Source organism: Salvelinus fontinalis, chromosome 18, assembly GCF_029448725.1.
Source record: "Salvelinus fontinalis isolate EN_2023a chromosome 18, ASM2944872v1, whole genome shotgun sequence".
Lineage (NCBI taxonomy): Eukaryota > Metazoa > Chordata > Actinopteri > Salmoniformes > Salmonidae > Salvelinus > Salvelinus fontinalis.
The window spans coordinates 31,278,748-31,297,957 of record NC_074682.1 but is presented as its reverse complement, the minus strand read 5'-3'; the positions used below and the strand labels follow the sequence as shown (position 1 = coordinate 31,297,957).

The 19,210-nt window shown below is 43.4% G+C and overlaps 1 protein-coding gene across 5 annotated transcripts in view; it reads right to left on the bottom strand.

The window, feature by feature from the left end:
- Positions 1 to 2,837: 2,837 nt before the first annotated feature.
- Positions 2,838 to 19,210, bottom strand: part of LOC129815277 (SLIT-ROBO Rho GTPase-activating protein 3-like) — a 62,965-nt gene continuing 46,592 nt past the window's right edge. For 4 of the 5 annotated variants that reach the window (XM_055868947.1, XM_055868945.1, XM_055868944.1 and 1 more), the window contains 9 exons: positions 16,824 to 16,884; positions 16,430 to 16,507; positions 15,818 to 15,952; positions 15,226 to 15,331; positions 11,805 to 12,032; positions 11,311 to 11,565; positions 6,074 to 6,241; positions 5,526 to 5,826; positions 2,838 to 4,653 (listed from right to left, as the gene is read on the bottom strand). In XM_055868947.1, the coding sequence (XP_055724922.1) occupies positions 4,150 to 4,653; positions 5,526 to 5,826; positions 6,074 to 6,241; positions 11,311 to 11,565; positions 11,805 to 12,032; positions 15,226 to 15,331; positions 15,818 to 15,952; positions 16,430 to 16,507; positions 16,824 to 16,884 (1,836 nt within the window). In that variant the 3' untranslated portion in view covers positions 2,838 to 4,149. Of the gene's footprint in view, positions 4,654 to 5,525; positions 5,827 to 6,073; positions 6,242 to 11,310; positions 11,566 to 11,804; positions 12,033 to 15,225; positions 15,332 to 15,817; positions 15,953 to 16,337; positions 16,508 to 16,823; positions 16,885 to 19,210 lie in introns of those variants that run through there. The other variant, XR_008753406.1, reaches the window with a different exon arrangement.

Sequence of the window (19,210 nt, the reverse complement as noted above, 5' to 3'; positions counted from 1 at the left end):
CCTATTAATACATGCAGGCAAATAGAGGCGAGTGTCAGCATATGAGCCTGTGTCTGTGTTCGCTTAGTTTAGATGACCGTGTTAGAGATAGGTCTGGACCACTGTCTCCCCCTAGAGTGCCTCAGGCAGATTGAATTCAATTAAATGAAAGCTGTAATATGTAGTGGTGAAATTGCCACGTACATTTGCAATATTACAAGAACAAATATGTTTTTTTCAAACAACGAACACCGTTTTTTCCCCTAGGAGAACATTGCACAATAAAACAGCAGAGTATGTTCTATGATTTCTGTTTTACCATGATGCAGGATGCTCCTCTGCCCCGTTTCATTAACAGAACAAAAACAATAACAAATGCGCCTGGGGTGAACAGTGGAGCTGTTTCACCAAATGTGCCTAGGATGAACAGTGGAGCTGTTTCACCAAATGTGCCTAGGATGAACAGTGGAGCTGTTTCACCAAATGTGCCTAGGATGAACAGTGGAGCTGTTTCACCAAATGTGCCTGGGGTGAACAGTGGAGCTGTTTCACCAAATGTGCCTGGGGTGAACAGTGGAGCTGTTTCACCAAATGTGCCTGGGGTGAACAGTGGAGCTGTTTCACCAAATGTGCCTGGGGTGAACAGTGGAGCTGTTTCACCAAATGTGCCTGGGGTGAACAGTGGAGCTGTTTCACCAAATGCGGATCTCAGTTTCAAGAAACGTTAATCTGATGCCAGGTTATGGGAGATTTCACTGATCAGATACATGTGATTGTTTTCGTTTTCTGGACTCAAATGAAGTTAGAAAAACAACAATAAAAGGATCAGAATGATAGAAGTGGGGAACAAAAACAACTTTGCATAGATGACGTTCACTATTTGTCGTATGGGATGAGCCTCATCCTAACTCTACTCCTCTGTTCTTTATACACCCCACCTCTTCTCTGTCCTGTCCTCCTCCCCTCTCCCCTGACCTTTCCCAACCCCATCTTACCTCCCCATAACTGTAGTAGATTTCCTTTCTTGCTCTGGCTGTAATTTCCATGGCAACATTTCTAATTCTAAGAACCTAGTAAATGCCAAAAAGCATGTGAGAAATTCTATTTTCAAAGAAAGACCTTAATCACTGATGCCATGTCAGTGTTACAACGTGACTAACGGGTTAACGGTGGGCCGGATCATATGACATGCTTGAGAACACAACACTTAAACAGTACGTGGCTTAGACCCAAAGCCTCGACGTTGCACTTGGCATATCGATTGTGCCTTGACCTATCATGCCCCCTCATCAATTAGCTAAGTCCTTTGAACTGTAAGAGCCACACACAGCCTGTTGGAACAGCCTGGTTCTATACTACCTGGGTGACGGCTCGGTCTTAGTCTCTCTGGGTGGATGGCCTGCGCCTTACAGCTGTCACACACACTGGCCTTTCCTCTGGCTAGGACATCATCTGATTGGTTCCTCACAATCATCTCTGTGACCATACATAAAGTGATTACACCAGGCCAGACTCCCTTTGAGTGGTGCGAGGAACCATAGCGCAGCACAAGAAGAGGAACAAGACAAAAGCCCAAAAGCACAACCACAGTATTACTTTGATCAGGACGCTGAAGGACAAATTAAATGCCTCGGATTGCTTTTTTATGGTAAATTAGTATGGAAATATGAGGTATTTAATTTCAGAGTGTGTAACAATCTCCAAAATGGTTTCCTTTCATCCCCCAACTTCATGTTAAGCCCTTTTAATTGGGTTCTTTGAATGTCTGAGTAGTTGGTAGATACATTTAGATATTGTCAGCACTTTTTTAAGGGCATTGACCTCCACATGGAAAGTCATCCACTTTAACGTGCCTGCTTCGACCACTTCATAGGGAGAAATGATCTGGAATTGTAAGGACCGTTCCCGGAGATGAGAAGCAGGTACGGGGCGTCAAACATTTCATCGGAAAAGACATGGAACAAGACAGGAACAGCATCAGCACACAGGTATACAAGGACATAAGAAAATCAATGCTGAAGCGGGGAGCAGAGCGGGGGAACAGACAGATATAGGGGAGGTAATGACAGAGGTGATTGAGTCCAATAATCTCTGATGCGTCTGACGGGGGAAGGCAGGTGTGCGTAATGATGGTGGCAGGAGTGCATTATGCTAGGGAGCTTGGCGCTCGAAGGAAGAGCGGGAGCAGGCGTGACAGGAATAAGTGAACCAAAGAGGATATGATGTCATCACTAGCCTACGTACACTGTGTAAACATTATTTGACTTGCTTTCAAACTCAGGAAATACATTGCTGTTCAAGTGTATGATTTGTTATGGTATAATAGTCCAATACCAATTTCTCAAGTTGATGAATCTACAGTAAGATTAGGACTACGTCCCAATTATCTCTTCTTCCTCTCAAAGTGTGCACTTGTTCACTTCCCTTCACTGACTCTTGATAAGAGTGTCTGCTTGATGAAAAAAATGAAAATTATTTGATAGGAAATGACTGGTATAAGATATATGGTGGAAACTCCCACTAGCCAACACCTCCACCAATCCAATGCTTTTAGATTTGTGGGAAGTACTGACACGTCAGGTTTTTAGTTGTTCTGCGATTTCGCTGGAATAAAATCTTAGTGTAACACAGTCGCCACCTTGTGACATATAATGAGACATGGGACAATGCAAATGCAAATGCCTCAAATTACTATGGTGGAAAAACACCAAGTGTTTTTTCTATCTTTTCCACTAAGAGGAGCTACAAAACCATTTACCAATTGGACTCTGCTGTTCTGTTAAGACAGATATACGTGCAACATTTCACCACTAAGTGTCAGTGTGTTAGAATTTCAACAAAAGAGTACCAAAAGGGCATTTCGGATACAGATTCCCCACATTTATTATCTTGTTCTGTTACTGCCTTTGCAAGGTTAATGATAATATATATCCTGTTTCTAGCATACCATGTTATGCATACATACAGGTAGTTTTCAACGTTATGCATATTATTTTCCACTCAAAACATATCTATAACACTTTAAACATGTGTTTTGCTGAATAATAATCCCTCATATAATAGATACAGGAACACATACCACCAAGCAAGCAAGCCCATCCACATACTGTATAACTCCAAAGCAGGACTATAAGAAACTTGTGGTTATACACAATGGGCCTGAAATGAGAATCCAATCTAGTTCACCAAGTAAGAGATTCAGTCCACATGTAACAGCACAACTAACCCTGTTACACATTGATTCTCCTATGTCTTCAAACACGTAACTGTATGAATATGAATATATATATATACATACACACACACACAGTATGCAGGATCAACTAGTACAGGCTCATAGAAAATGACCAGACCAGATAAGTGCATCTTTAGTAGACTGGGTCGAGTCATGACAAGGTGTTTGCTCTTTTCTTGAGGTACCACGGCTAATCTGGGGAAGAGAGATAGAGAGAGAGAGAGTGAGAGAGAGACAGATCAAGAGATTGTATTAAGTCATCCTATCTGCAGACGAAGAAGGCGCTAGTCTTAGACTACCAGCTCAAAAACAACAAACTTCTGTTTGAGATGGTTTGTTATTCAGACAAACTAGCAGGCTACAACAACAGATGGCTATAACAGTAAAAAAAGCGTTATCCAGTGCATCCCTTGTTCTGTGCCACATGGAGGGAGTAGAAACATCCTTTATAATGATTATCATAGTACAGTTCATGTTTCTTCTGAGTGATTCATAATCTCAAATCGACAAGCAGACAGTTAATACTGGTGGACGATCAGCTGTCAATAAACCAATTAATCAGCCTTCATCCTACATGTTGAATCCAACCTCCTACTAGTTAATGGTCGATATTGTTCCCACAGAGACAAGGTCTCAATGTGTCAGTTGTCACTTCCAGAAGGAAATGAAGAAGATGCTGATTATGAGCAGTCAGTCGGTGCTCTGCGGAATCACTTCCTTCTGTACTGTATCTCTTGGGCTGTGGCTGTGATCAGATTGTGCCCTGTCCAGTCAGTTCCTACTATAGCTCCTATACAGGGCTATGGCTGCAGCTTACTCCATTCTTACTACTGTATACCTATCCTGACCTGTGGCTGTGTGCTGCAAACTGCTCAGTCAGTTGTCTCAATAGTTCCTGGGCTCTTTCTGTGACTGCAGCAGCCTGCTTAGCCAGGCTACATGTGACCCTGTTTGTCTGAGGACGAGGAGGAAGTGGAGGGGGACGGGGACGGAGCCTTGGGGAACACCCTGTCTGTGGGGGTGATAGATGCTGGACTACCCAGGCCTGAGGAGCTGGAACTACTAGACCTGTGCTGCCCCTGTCCCTGGCCATGTCCCAGGTGGATGGGAGCAGGCCGGAGCGGTCTGACCGGAGGCGGCCTGAGGGGGGCGCTAGGCCTCCGTGCAGTCAGGGCCGGTTTGAAGGTGCTCATGGTCTCGGAGGATGAGGAACTGCTGCTACGGCGCAGGGCGGCATCAGGGTCCCGGATGGCCATGGTGTTGGTGTGGAGGGGGCTGCCAGGGGGCTCAGAGGGGGGTCTGGACCCACAGGAGGAGAGGTGCTGCTGCTTCAGGGGCTCCAAGGTGTCCAGGACCACGTCGGGGGCATGCTTGGCCACGTTCTGCCGCTCCAGCTCAGACAGCTCATGCAGGGCGGTGTTCATGGTCTTCTCTATGTCCTGTAATAAACACAGTTTCACCACTGATATTAATCCATCCTGCAACACACTCCATCTTGGCTGTCCATGGTAGTAGATGATGACAATTCACACACACACACACACACACACACCTATAGAAAAAAGAATGGCCCATTCAAACATCTGCTCTTATTGTTCATCCTCAAACAAAATACTGACATACCAAGTCCTCCCAATAAAAACCAAATTGTTTCTTCTTGAAAGCAGGGACAAATGGACAAATGAACACTTCACAAATGGTTCCAATATTCTCTCTCTAATGAAGCACACAAAGGGAGCCATATTTAAATGTGGAGCTAGCAGCAGCTAACAGACTGAACAGTAATTAGGAGATGAGAGACAGAGGGCAATGTGGGCATCTCTCTCAGATGTCCTTCCCACTGCTGCCTGACTTTGTCCCTCTGAGTACTGGCTGGGATCCATAAACTATTCAGGAAATATTTCTCCCTCTGTCTGTCGGTCTTTTCTGTCTGTCTGCCTGTCTCGCCATTTCTCTGAACAACAGACAGGAGAATATCCTCATTCTTCGACTGCACAACTCCAAGCATGGCTGGACTGGCAGGAAATAGTTATATTAAGAATAACAAGGGAAGTTTGGTCTTGCCTGACTTCACCCACTGAATCAATTGCTTTGATAATCGTTAAGTCTTTATTGCAGTGATTAGATTCTCACCTCTGTATACCCTGATAATTGCTCTTTTGCCAAAACGTTTGTTAAATAAATCCACAAGCAACGAGAGATGAGTGTGCAACCTTCTTTTTTAAATTGGTTAGTTTATTTTCTGTTAGTCAGCACCCCACCATTAGGCCAGGTGTGTGTTTTGTTATTTCTTTACTTCATAGACTCTCACCTCTGCCAGTGATTTCTGGTCGCCAAGGCTACCGTGGCGGGTGGAGCCGGGGTAGGGTCTGGGGGCGGGGCCATCACGGAAGCACTTTCTATCTGGATGGTTGATACTTCCTGTTTTGCTGAACGTGCTGAGATGGCGTTTCTCTGGACTGTCCATGCGGCCCCTGCTGACAGCCATCTTGTGAGGGCTGCAGGGGCGTGGCATGACCCTAGGGGGCGTATCCATACCTCGGGTGGGGCTCTGGGTGTCGGCGGTGCTCCTGTGGTGAGGGATAACAGCACCGTCTGAACGAACCCTCACCCTGAAAGGCCACAACACAGAAAGCAGACAGACTCTCAAGACAGCATTAAGGACAGAGAGAAGGCATGGTGCAGAAATAAAATCTAGCTCATTCAATACAACTACATTAAATTAACCATTATTTTGTAGTATCTTCATGGAGGAAAACATCTCATCCTGCATGTGTCTAGAAAACCTGTGTTAACCTGCATTTCTTCAGATTCTGTGAACTGTGAGCATGAATCATCACAAAGTCAATGTGTAGCCACCTTTCAAGAGCATCTCCATAGTGGTGTTCAGGGGTATGTTGTCTGTGTTCCAAGGGGGAGCTGCGGTCATGGTTCCTGGATGAGGATCGGTCTCGGTCCTCCTGGTGGGGTCCACTACTGGCCTCACTCTCAGCCTTCCAACTCAGACTGTCTGAGAACGCATCGTCCCTGAGTTAACGGAGAGACAGAGAGCAGACCGGGGGTTTATTCATTAGTTCTTTGTATGCTGGCCAAATGCATAAACAATTATACAATTTCATTAACGAGTCACTGCAAATTATCTGGATACCCTTACACCAGAGATGATCCGAAATTATTATGTCAACAAACAATCCTTCGGAAACAAAATCTAACTCATCACCTGCTGCCAGATGTTGGACCTCTTCAAGTTATTATTAACAAGTACAGCACTCATTCCCCGGTTTCTTGGTTTCCCCGGGCCCCTGATTTTTTTTATTTATTTCAACTTTATTTAACCAGGTAGGCTAGTTGAGAACAAGTTCTCAACTGCGATCTGGCCAAGACGGAGCAAAGCAGTGCAACACAAAAAACACAGAGTTACACATGGGATAAACAAACATACAGTCAATAACACAATAGAAAAATCTATATACAGTGTGTGAAAAAGTAGTAAGATTCGGGAGGCAAGGCAATAAATAGGCCATAGTGGTGAAATAATTACAATTTAGCAAATAAACACTGGAGTGATAAATGTGCAGAAGATGAATCTGCAAATAGAGATACTGGTGTCATGATGTTGCCTGCTTGGGTACTTCAAACCCCATCCCCCTCTCCCTGCCTCTCCCTTTCCTAACCCACAACCCATGCGGTGATCACAGAGAGATGTCGTAAATTCCTGAGAATCCCCCCACCACAAACAGTATTAAGAGAGAGGGTAAACTTTCAGGACAAAGGAATTCTCTTCCACCTCACAGAACTTGGGGTACGAACATATTTCATATTCCTGCAAAAGTATGAAAGATCAGTGGACAGTCCAGCTATGAACCGGTCCATTTGTCACCAAGTGGGAAACTCATGTGAGACTGTGGGACCACATTACCATACCGCTGTTTATATAATAACCTCAGATATGAGGTTTACATCTGTGTGTTGTATAAAATGAATGAGTGAGTATGATACTGTTTGTATAATTGTGTAATATGATTTTGAACTGTTTAATGAAGGAAAATACAACTCCCTGTTGTATTTGAACTAAATCCAAGGACCACCCTGAGCCAGTTGGGTCAGAGACCATGGAACCACCCCTCTCTGCTATCTGAATAAAAGCCAACTTTAAGAAATTACCATTTAGACCATGCTTTTCTCCATTAGGAGGAGAACGAAGGTTAAAGTACCATTGGTGCATCTTTAACCATACCACGTGGTTAAACACTTTAGACGAATGAAAACAAGTCTTTGATATTGACTACTAGTCTGCAGCTAGGAATTCGGTATCATTGAACGCGAAGAAAGACAACCACCGAAACAAGCATTCTATAACGAATGTCACTCTGAACTCTCCACAATAACTACGACAGAAGGAGCTCCAACAAAACGAACTTCTCTCCGACGATCAAGACGACACAAACAATGCGTGTAAATATATATATATTGATTGCAATTGTTCCCGAATGAGTGAGCGTTCATGTGTAAGGATTAGCATGTCAATTGTTATAAAGAGTATACTCTGTAGTGACTTCTGAATCGACCACCCATCCATCCCTTTTGTCTAACAAGCCGCCATGCCGGTTCAGCCCACTAGGGCATATTTTCTCCTATCATTTCATGTAACTATTTTAAGTTTGTTTGTTTGTTTATGCATTTCTGTGAATTAATTATTTAGTAATAAATGAATGATTTAAGACAATTGATGTATGGATGACTCATAGTGAAGACTGGGTTCGTGCAGATAATCAACGATTTACGACGTTTGGAATGAGACTGACGTGAGGTAGAGTAAATAAATCATTAATTAGAAGACTATTGATCAGATATGAAAATATCTGAAAGGTTATATTGGGAAATTATAACTTTGTATTCTAATAACTTTCCCTGGTGCCCTCGAATTCATACTTAATTAGTTACGTTATTACTCAAGTGATAGCGTAATCCCTAATTACAGGAATCTATGATAAAACCTATAAATCTTCAATTTAACGATAGGAAAGACACAACACTGGGGTGCAAAAAAACAAAAAACAAATATGGAGATGAGTTAGTTGGGTGAGCTATTTACAGATGGGCTATATACAGGAGCAATGATCGGTAAGCTGTTCTGACAGCTGATGCTTAAAGTTAGTGAGGGAGATATAAGTCTCCAGCTTCAGTGATTTTTTCAATTCGTTCCAATCATTCGCAGCAGAGAACTGGAAGGAAAGGCGGCCAAAGCAGGAGTTGGCTTTGAGGGTGACCAGTGAAATATACCTGCTGGAGCGCGTGCTACGGGTGGGTGCTGCTATGGTGACCAGTGAGCTGAGATAAGGTGGGGCTTTACCTAGCAAAGACTTATAGATGACCTGGAGCCAGTGGGTTTGGCGATGAATATGAAGTGAGGGCCAGCCAACGAGAGCATACAGGTCGCAGTGGTGGGTAGTATATGGGGCTTTGGTGACAAAACGGATGGCACTGTGATTGACTACATCCAATTTGCTGAGTAGAGTGTTGGAGGCTATTTTGTAAATGACATCGCTGAAGTCAAGGATCGGTAGGATAGTCAGTTTTACGAGGGTATCTTTGGCAGCATGAGTGAAGGATGCTTTGTTGCGAAATCGGAAGCCGATTATAGATTTAATGTTGAATTGGAGATGCTTAATGTGAGTCTGGAAGGAGAGTTTACAGTCTAACCAGACACCTAGGTATTTGTAGTTGTCCACATATTCTAAGTCAGAACCGTCCAGAGTGGTGATGCTAGACGGGCGGGTGGGTGCGGGCAGCGATCGGTTGAAGAGCACGCAATTTAGTTTTACTTGCATTTAAGAGCAGTTGGAGGCCACGGAAGGAGTGTTGTATGGCATTGAAGCTCGTCTGGAGGTTAGTTAACACAGTGTCCAAAGGACCCGAAATATACAGAATGGTGTCGTCTGCGTTGGATCAGAGAATCACCAGCAGCAAGAGCGACATCGACATCAGAGCGACATCATATACAGAGAAAAGAGTCGGCCCGAGTAATGAACCCTGTGACACCCCCATAGAGACTGCCAGAGGTCCGGACCACACGCCCTCCGATTTGACACACTGAACTCTATCTGAGAAGTAGTTGGTGAACCAGGCGAGGCAGTCATTTGGGAAACCAAGGCTGTTGAGTCTGCCAATAAGAATGCGGTGACTGACAGAGTCGAAAGCCTTGGCCAGGTCGATGAATACAGCTGCACAGTACTGTCTCTAATCGATGGCGGTTATGATATTGTTTAGGACCTTGAGCGTGGCTGAGGTTCACCCATGACCAGCTCGGAAACCAGACTGCATAGCGGAGAAGGTACGGTGGGATTCGAAATGGTTGGTGATCTGTTTGTTAACTTTTCTTTCGAAGACTTTATAAAAGGCAGGGTAGGATAGATATAGGTCTTTAACAGTTCAGGTCTAGAGTGTCTCCCCTTTGAAGAGGGAGATGACCGCGGCAGCTTTCCATTCTTTAGGGATCTCAGACCATACGAAAGAGAGGTTGAACAGGCTAGTAATAGGGGTTGCAACAATTGCGGCGGATAATTTTAGAAAGAGGGTCCAGATTGTCTAGCCCAGCTGATTTGTAGGGGTCCAGATTTTGCAGCTCTTTCAGAACATCAGCTCACTGGATTTGGGTGAAGGAGAAATGGGGGAGGCTTGGGCAAGTTGCTGTGACCAGGGCAGGGGTAGCCAGGTGGAAAGCATTGCCAGCCGTAGAAAAATGCTCATTGAAATTCTCGATTATCGTAGATTTATCAGTGGTGACAGTGTTTCCTAGCCTAAGTGCAGTGGACAGCTGGGAGGAGGTGCTCTTATTCTTTATTGACTTTACAGTGTCCCAGAACTTTTGGGAGTTTGTGCTACAGGATGCACATTTCTGTTTGAAAAAGCTAGCCTTTGCTTTCCTAACTGCCTGTGTATATTTGTTCCTAACCTCTCTGAAAAGTTGCATATCGCGGGGGCTATTCGATGCTAATGCAGTACGCCACAGGATGTTTTTGTCAGGTCTGGAGTAAACCAGGGGCTATATCTGTTCATGATTCAACATCTTTTGAATAGGGCATGCTTATTTAAGATGGTGAGGGAAGCACTTTTAAAGAATAACCAGGCATCCTCTACTGACGGAATGAGGTCAATATCCTTCCAGGATACCCGGGCCAGGTCGATTAGAAAGGCCTGCTCGCTGAAGTGTTTTAGGGAGCGTTTGACAGTTATGAGGGGTGGTCGTTTAACTGCAGACCCATTCCAGACGCAGGCAGAGGTGTATTTAAAGGGCAGGTTGGTTAGGATGATACCTATGAGGGTGCCCGTGTTTACGGATTTCGGGTTGTACCTGGTGTGTTCCATGATAATTTGTATCAGATTGAGGGCATCTAGCTTAGATTGTAGGACGGCCGAGGTGTTAAGCATATCCTAGTTTAGGTCACCAGGATCAGTTGGAGATGAGTGTGTCTGCATCCCAAATTACACACTATTCCCTTTATAGTGCACTACTTTTGACTAGTGCACTAGTGCACAAGCTCTAAACAAAAGTAGTGAACTATAAAGGGTATATGGTGCAATTTGGGACGCATCCTGTCTCTTTTCCCTAATTAGGGTTTAATTCTGCCATCTCCACAGTGATGGTGATTGGCTGTCAGGTAGGGTTCCGGAAGGATATATGACCAGTTACAGAGTGACCTTAATGTTCCATCCTTGTCATGAGGAAGTGTTGATTCAGGAGACTGAGGAGAGGACATCTCATTTAATTACTAATTGGGGATTTATTTGCTTTGAAGTGCTTGGCGCTTATAAATGCTAACTGCATAATTGATACAATAACATACTGTCTGGTGTTTACTGTATGCCAACTGATGCATTGACACAGTATCAGACTAATGCACTTTGGGCACAGTTCACTATTATTGACTATTGACATATCAATTCACTGTTATTGACATGGACTCACATAACCTGGAGGCCCCATGGTCGGGGTGTACAGTCCGTCTCTCGTCTACTGACGATTACAATAGAAGTGCTTATCCTAAACACAGGCATGTCGCATTTGAGCAGTTACACAGAAATATTGTACTTACATATCCTGAACCACAATGTACTGATGTGGGATGAGTCCGTCCACTCCGTTGTGTCGTCCCTCCCACCAGTCATCAGAGGCTCTCAGGTACAGCAGCAGTGATGCCCCCTTCTTAAAGGAAAGCTCTCTGGGAGTACGCCCCACATAATCATACTTAGCGATGGCCTCAATCTGCTCCAGTTCATCATCACTGGTGTGAGGTCCTGTACCGTTGTCCACTTCATCAATGGCACCTGGCCCACTCTGGGGACTGTCACTAAATGGTGTAGAGACAATAATATATTGGAGATAGATACAAACATTGATTGATAGATTCAGATGATAAAGAAGGACATAGTATAGTGCTTTGGACTAAACTAGCCCAACAAGAGGGAGAAGTCATTTGAAACACAGAACTGGATCCAGTCCTCTAACCCCCTTCTCTACATTGGTTAATCTCCATCTTCTCTCCCATCCAAGCAGAACCAAGGCCCAGTATACTATAACATCACTAACCAGTACTCCTCTCCTCCAGCCATGCACTTCTCATAGACCGGTCCATCCAGCTCACGGTGGCTCGGGAAGATGACCTCGTTGTGGATGATGATGGTCTTGATGACCTCATTAACGTGTGTCTGACATGCCACAGGATCGTGTCCATCAGGTATGGGCATCAGAGTCGGGCCGAAGCAGGTAGCCAGGTTATAGGGATCCATCATGTTCTCATCACTGTACTGGGATAGACTGGAGAGAAACATGGGGAATTACAGTTTTCTTTTATCACTTTGGTACAATTTCACAACTTTTAGTTCAAAACTCAAAAGGCAGATTTTTTTCTTTATGCACATTTTCATTTGACTAGGTACAACACACAAAATCACACAGTAACTTTTTCACCAAACCTAAATCAGTGTTTCATCTAGAAATACCTTTCATATGAAGTCACTGCCTTTCACAATGCAATGCTTACATTACTTTTCATATGATTCTCTTCTCATTTGTTTAAATACATTTGACCATCACTTAATCCAACTGCGCTTAAGGGTTAATCACTTAACCGTTTGGTAAACCTAGAGATGTTGTACTTGTTTGTCTACTATATATGGATTTTGAGAGCTACAGAAATATAAGGGGAAAGTGGATACCTAGTCAGTTTTACAACAATGCATTCAACTGAAATGTGTCTTCCACATTTAACCCAACCTCTCGGAATCTGAGAGGTGCGGAGGGCTGCCTTAATCAATATCCACATCTTCGGCGCCTGGGGAACAGTGAAATGTGTGTTTGTAATATAAACATCTAAATTACATGTATTACCCAACAAAATAACATCTATCCAGACGTCCTCTACAGTCATTTATTAGTGCAAATGTTTTTTGTATTTTTCATATATAATTGCAACATACTGTAGGTGTCTGTAATCAAATGTAAGAAATTAAATGAAACAATTTAAATGAATGAAAATAAAACATTTAGTAGCCATTAATTTGCATCAAGCCTGTCTTGAGCATTTCAATATAAATTGAATATCAACATCACAGTGAATATCCTCATTATTCATACACCATGGGAAAAACCCTTTGGCATGGCGAATCCAAGCTTGACATTGGTCTGCATTGATGTCGTCGCATGCCTCATCCATGGCCAGAAGGAGGGTGGCACGCTGATGGGGTTGGGGATAGAGATCGGTAGCCTGACTGCCATTAGGTACCGAGATGAGCTCAGTTGGTAGAGCATGGCGCTTGCAATGCCAGGGTTGTGGGTTCGATTCCCACGGGGGGCCAGTACAAAAAAATATGAATGTATGTACTTGTAAGTCGCTCTGGATAAGAGCGTCTGCTAAATGACTTAAATGTAAATGTAAATGTAAATGAGATCCTCAGACCCCTTGTGAGACCATATGCTGGTGCGGTTGGGCCTGGGTTCCTCCTAATGGAAGACAATGCTAGATCTCATGTGGCTGGAGTGTGTCAGCAGTTCCTGCAAGAGGAAGGCATTGATGCTATGGACTGGCCCGCCCGTTCCCCAGACCTGAATCCAATTGAGCACATCTGGGACATCATGTCTCGCTCCATCCACCAACGCCACGTTGCACCGCAGACTGTCCAGGAGTTGGCGGATGCTTTAGTCCAGGTCTGGGAGGAGATCCCTCAGGAGACCATCCGCCACCTCATCAGGAGCATACCCAGGCGTTGTAGGGAGGTCATACAGGCACGTGGAGGCCACACACACTACTGAGCCTCATTTTGACTTGTTTTAAGGACATTACATCAAAGTTGGATCAGCCTGTAGTGTGGTTTTCCACTTTAATTTTGAGTGTGACTCCAAATCCAGACCTCCATGGGTTGATAAATTTGATTTCCATTGATAATTTTTGTGTGATTTTGTTGTCAGCACATTCAACTATGTAAAGAAAAAAGTATTTAATAAGAATATTTCATTCATTCAGATCTAGGATCTTTATTTTTTTGAGCAGTGTATATACGTATATATATATATGTTTTAAATGGTAAGGCTTCCATTACCACATGGTCAACGAAGATGGTCCGGACTTCATTAGACACAATAGCCTCCCTTACTCTGATGTCCACCTTTTTGATGGGGCCCACCTTGATGCCCACCTCGCTTACATCTTTGATGGGGCCCATGCCCACATCTCTGACATATTTGATGGGTCCCATGCCCACCTCTCTGACATCTTTGATGGGGCCCATGCCCACCTCGCTGACATCTTTGATGGGTCCCATGCCCACCTCGCTGACATCTTTGATGGGTCCCATGCCCACCTCTCTGACATCTTTGATGGGTTCCATGCCCACCTCTCGGACATCTTTGATGGGTTCCATGCCCACCTCTCTGACATCTTTGATGGGTCCCATGCCCACCTCTCTGACATCTTTGATGGGTCCCATGCCCACCTCTCTGACATCTTTGATGGGTCCCATGCCCACCTCTCGGACATCTTTGATGGGTTCCATGCCCACCTCTCTGACATCTTTGATGGGTCCCATGCCCACCTCTCTGACATCTTTGATGGGTCCCATGCCCACCTCTCTGACATCTTTGATGGGTCCCATGCCCACCTCTCTGACGGGCTCCCTGTCTATAAGCACTTTCATTTCTTCCTCTCCCTTGCTGTCTATCCTACTCCATGTTGAAAGAAATTGCAAGTGTTCTCACCCCCCCTTCTATATGATGACCAATTATGGTTAACACTATATAAAATTAGCAAAAACGATTAGTCATTATGTGTGGTTATCAAATGTCACATATATATAAAATGTAGATGTTTATACTTTACAAATATTAAAAGTATACTTTATATTAAAGGTATTTCTAGATGGAACACTGATTAGGTTTGTTGAAAAAGTTACTGTGTGATTTTGTTAGTTGTACTTAGTCAATTGAAAATGTGATTAAAGTTGAGAAAAAACAGCCTTTTTGATGATCTGTTTTGAGGTTTGTACTAAGAGTTGTGAAATGTTAACTCATACCAGTGAAAATAGTACCAAAGCCATAAAAAAACTAAAATGTTTTTTTATACACAAACGACTTTCCATAATACAGTATTTATACACATATTAGGTTTGTTCATAAACACATACTTTTTACAATGTAGAACCAACGACTGAAAATGTTTAATATGTTTTGTCTTCATTTTTCCTCATTTAATGAAGAGAACTACCTTCCTCTTCCTCCCTAGATGAGCCACCTCTGAACACTACCTTCATTATTGGGTTTCTCCATAAACACATAACATTGTTGTTATTACAACTGACTGCTTGATGTACAGACGTACTGCTTGATGTACAGACGTACTGCTTGATGTACAGACGTACTGCTTGATGTACAGACGTACTGCTTGATGTACAGACGTACTGCTTGATGTTTAGACTTACTGATTGATATATAGACTTACTGAATTATATAGACTTACTGGTTGAGGAATGCAAACAGATATCTCATGACGATGATGACGGGGTGAGAAAGAGTTACAACGATCTGCTGAAGGTGATGAGCTCTCTCTGCACCAGAGTCTAGTTCTGAGAGACAGAGAAAGGGGGGAGAGAGACAGAGGGATACAATCATTTCGATGTATACAATATGAAATGTATATCTACTTTACGATAGTAAACATATTTACTATATAAATCCAATCAATTATTAAGTCAATTACTATCTAAACCATGAGTGGGCAAACTACAGAGGTTTAAGTAAAATACATTTTGTTGGGGGTTAGAAAACTCTCCAGGCCACTCTTGAACGTCTACAACCAAATAGAAAGCATGTAGAAATGATAATGGACCTGTATATTTTACAATAACTGCCCTTTTTCTGGCACGCAAATAGATTTTGACATACGAATCAGTCTTCAAAAAATCTGGACGGCCCTCCGTTGAATTTTAAAATCCCGATCTAGCCCTTGAGCCAAAACGTTTGCCCACCCTGATCTAAATCCTGCATTCGCCCCAGTGGAGTACAGTAGTTTGATGGTTGCTATGAGGTCATAGTACATTAGTAGTACTTACTGATGGTAGACATGAGGTCGAGGAAGTGTTCCTTGGGGAAGAGTGGGTTCTCCAGCCCCCTGAAGTACAGCTTCAGAACTCCCGCCACCGCCATGATGTCATGGTCACTCTGGTCGTTGACCAATGGGTCCTCACCTAGGGGCATCACATGATATGGTACAGAGTCACACAAGCTATCAATCATCCAGTCAGACTGCTTTAATCTTGTTGAATCTATATAACCCAAGTCATGCTGAAAAAGTACATCTGTAAAACTGTGAATGTACATCTCCTTTGTAAACTGTGTAAGCTTGTAAGAACACAGTCAGCTGTCATTTAATACAATATAACACCTCATTAACTAGTCATTAGGAAAACATTTGCCTTCTCTATAAACATATTAGTTAGCCGACAAAATAATGAAGATATATTTGTACGTTTGTCACTACAATATTTTTATCCAACTATAGCATTCCTGTTAAGAATGTGGTAGGTACTGATGCTGTACATCTCAAATAGCTTGTCCATGACAGTGTCATACATGGCCAATGTGCTCTCTATGTATCTGTCTGCACTTTACAGTCCTAGAGCGAAGGTCTGTGGCAGCCGTGCTGGGGCCTCGCTGGGACCGACCTCTCTCAAATGAATTTTTTATATCGTTGACTTCGACCTGGGAGCCGGGAATCCTGAATATGCCTTGCTGCTGAAGGCCTGTTGGAGCAGAGCAACCCAAGTCAGCATTAAGATGGAAACATATCTGGCAAACACACACGCAGGCAGGAACGCATACAGAGACACACAGACACGGACACACACAAACACACACTAAACTGAAACTTGAGTGTAGTATATCCACAGCCTTAACATCAGAAACATATTCTGTCTGTCCACTAGATGGTAGTTTCAATATTCAATATTCCAATATGAGAAACTACATCAGAGATCCAAAATGGAGGCTATACAGTAGTATATTCAACTACATGGACTACATACAGTATCTATCAATTAATTCCTGTGTTCCTCTTACCGTATAGATTGATGTAGCGGACACAGCTCTCAACCACCACTGGTATAGCCTGCCCTGAGTCCTAACAGAGAGGCAGAGAGAGAGAGAGAGAGGCAGAGAGAGGGAGGGATTGAGAGGGAGAGGGAGGAAGAGAAGAGGGAGGAAGAGAAGAGGGAGGGATTGAGAGGGAGGGTTTGAGAGGGAGGGAGAGGGAGGGATGGAGAGGGAGGGATTGAGAGGGATAGGGAGGGAGAGGTAAGGTGACTCAACAGGTTATGAGTGTGAACAAAGCACAAAGCATGAATAATCTGTCTAGGTACACAGGATGAATAATGTATAATCATGGCAACTACCATAGAGATACAATATGATTGTGTTATTAACCAACTAAATGCATGAATAATGACCAAAGATAAGGACATTATCATATAACCATTTCATAAGACCATTTACATAATTTAAACATTAACTGAGAGACTTTCAACTCTCTGAATGAGCAAGCACATGGTCCGCATCAGTGATTGTGGTGTTCTTCTGATACCCTCTGTTTCCTCACAAGGTTACCACCATACTCATAAACACATTATACACTAAGTGTACAAAACATTAGGAACACCTTCTCATTCTATGACAGATTGACCAGGTGAAAGCTATGATCCCTTATTGATGTCACTTGTTAAATGTACTTCAAATCAGTGTGGATGAAGGGGAGGAGACAGGCTAAATTAGGATTTTTAAGCCTTGACACAACTGAGACATGGATTGTGTATGTGTGCCATTCAAAGGGTGAATGGGCAAGACAACATATTTAAGTGCCTTTGAACGGGATATGGAAGTAGGTGGTAGGTGCACCGGTATGAGTGTCAAGAAATGCAATGCTGCTGAGTTTTTCAAGCTAAACAGTTTCCCGTGTGTACCAAGAGTGGTCCACCACCCAAAGACACAACTGTGGGAAACATTGGTCCACCATCCCCGTGGAACGCTTTTAACACTTTGAAGAGTCCATGCCTCAACAGATTGAGTCTGTTCTGAGGGCAAAAGGAGGGAGTGAAACTCAATATTAAAAAGGTGTTCCTAATGTTCTGTACAGCCAGTGTATATTCATATATACCGTACCAGTCAAAAGATTGAACACACCTACGGTACTCATTTAAGGGTTTTTCTTTATTTTTACAATTTTTTAAATTGCAGAATAATAGTGAAGACATCAAAACTATGAAATAACACATTTGGAATCATGTAGTAACCAAAAAAGTGTTAAACAAAAATAAAAAATATATTTTATATTTGAGATTCTTGATGACAGCTTTGCACACTATTGGCATTCCCTTAACCAGCTTCACCTGGTGTCACGAATCCCGCCGAGGATGGTGCCTCTTCCTGTTCGGGCGGCGCTCGGCGGTCGTCGTCACCGGCCTACTAGCTGCCATCGATTCTTTTCTTTTTGTTTCTGTTAGTTTGGGCTGATTGGGTGCACCTGTTTTGAGTTTAGTTTGGTGGGTAGGCTATTTAAGGGCAGTTGGCCCGCTGGCTTTTGTGCGGGCTTGTATTCTGTTATTTGGTGTTGGATTGTGATGTGGATTTTATTATTTTCTCGGAACAGTTTAGTCCGGTGTTTTTGGACTCGTCTTTTCATGCGCCCGTGTGTTTTAGGGCATGATCGTTTTCCCTGTGTATTGGAAAATAAATCCACTTTCTTGAAACCTGCTCTCTGCGCTTGACTCCTCCACCCAGTACTCCTAGCAGCTCTGACACCTGGAATGCTTTTCCAACAGTCTTGAAGGAGTTCCGACATATGCTGAGCACTTGTTGGCTGCTTTTCCTTCACTCTGCGGTCCAACTCATCCCAAACCAGAGGTTGGGTGATTCTGGAGCCCAGGTCATCTGATGCAGCTCTCCATCACTCTCCTTGTTGGTCAAATAGCCCTTACACAGCCTGGAGGTGTGTCGGGTCAATGTCCTGTTGAAAAACAAATTATAGTCCCACTATGTGCAAACCAGATGGGCTGGCGTATTGCTGTAGAATGCTGTGGTAGCCATGCTGGTTAAGTGTGCCTAGAATTCAAAATTATTTACTGACAGTGTCAACAGCAAAGCACCCCCACACCATCACACCTCCTCCTCCATGCTTCACGGTTGGAACCACACATCCGGTGATCATCCGTTCACCTACTCTGCGTCTCACAAAGACACAGCGGTTGGAACCAAAAATCTGAAATTTGGACTCATCAGACCAAAGGACATATTTCCACCGGTCTAATGTCCATTGCTTGTGTTTCTTGGCCAAAGCAAGTCTCTTATCCTCTGCAGCAGAGGTAACTCTGGATCATCTTTTCCTGTGGCGGTCCTCATGAAAGACAGTTCCATCATAGCCCTTGATGGTTTGTGCGACTACAAGTTCTTGACAT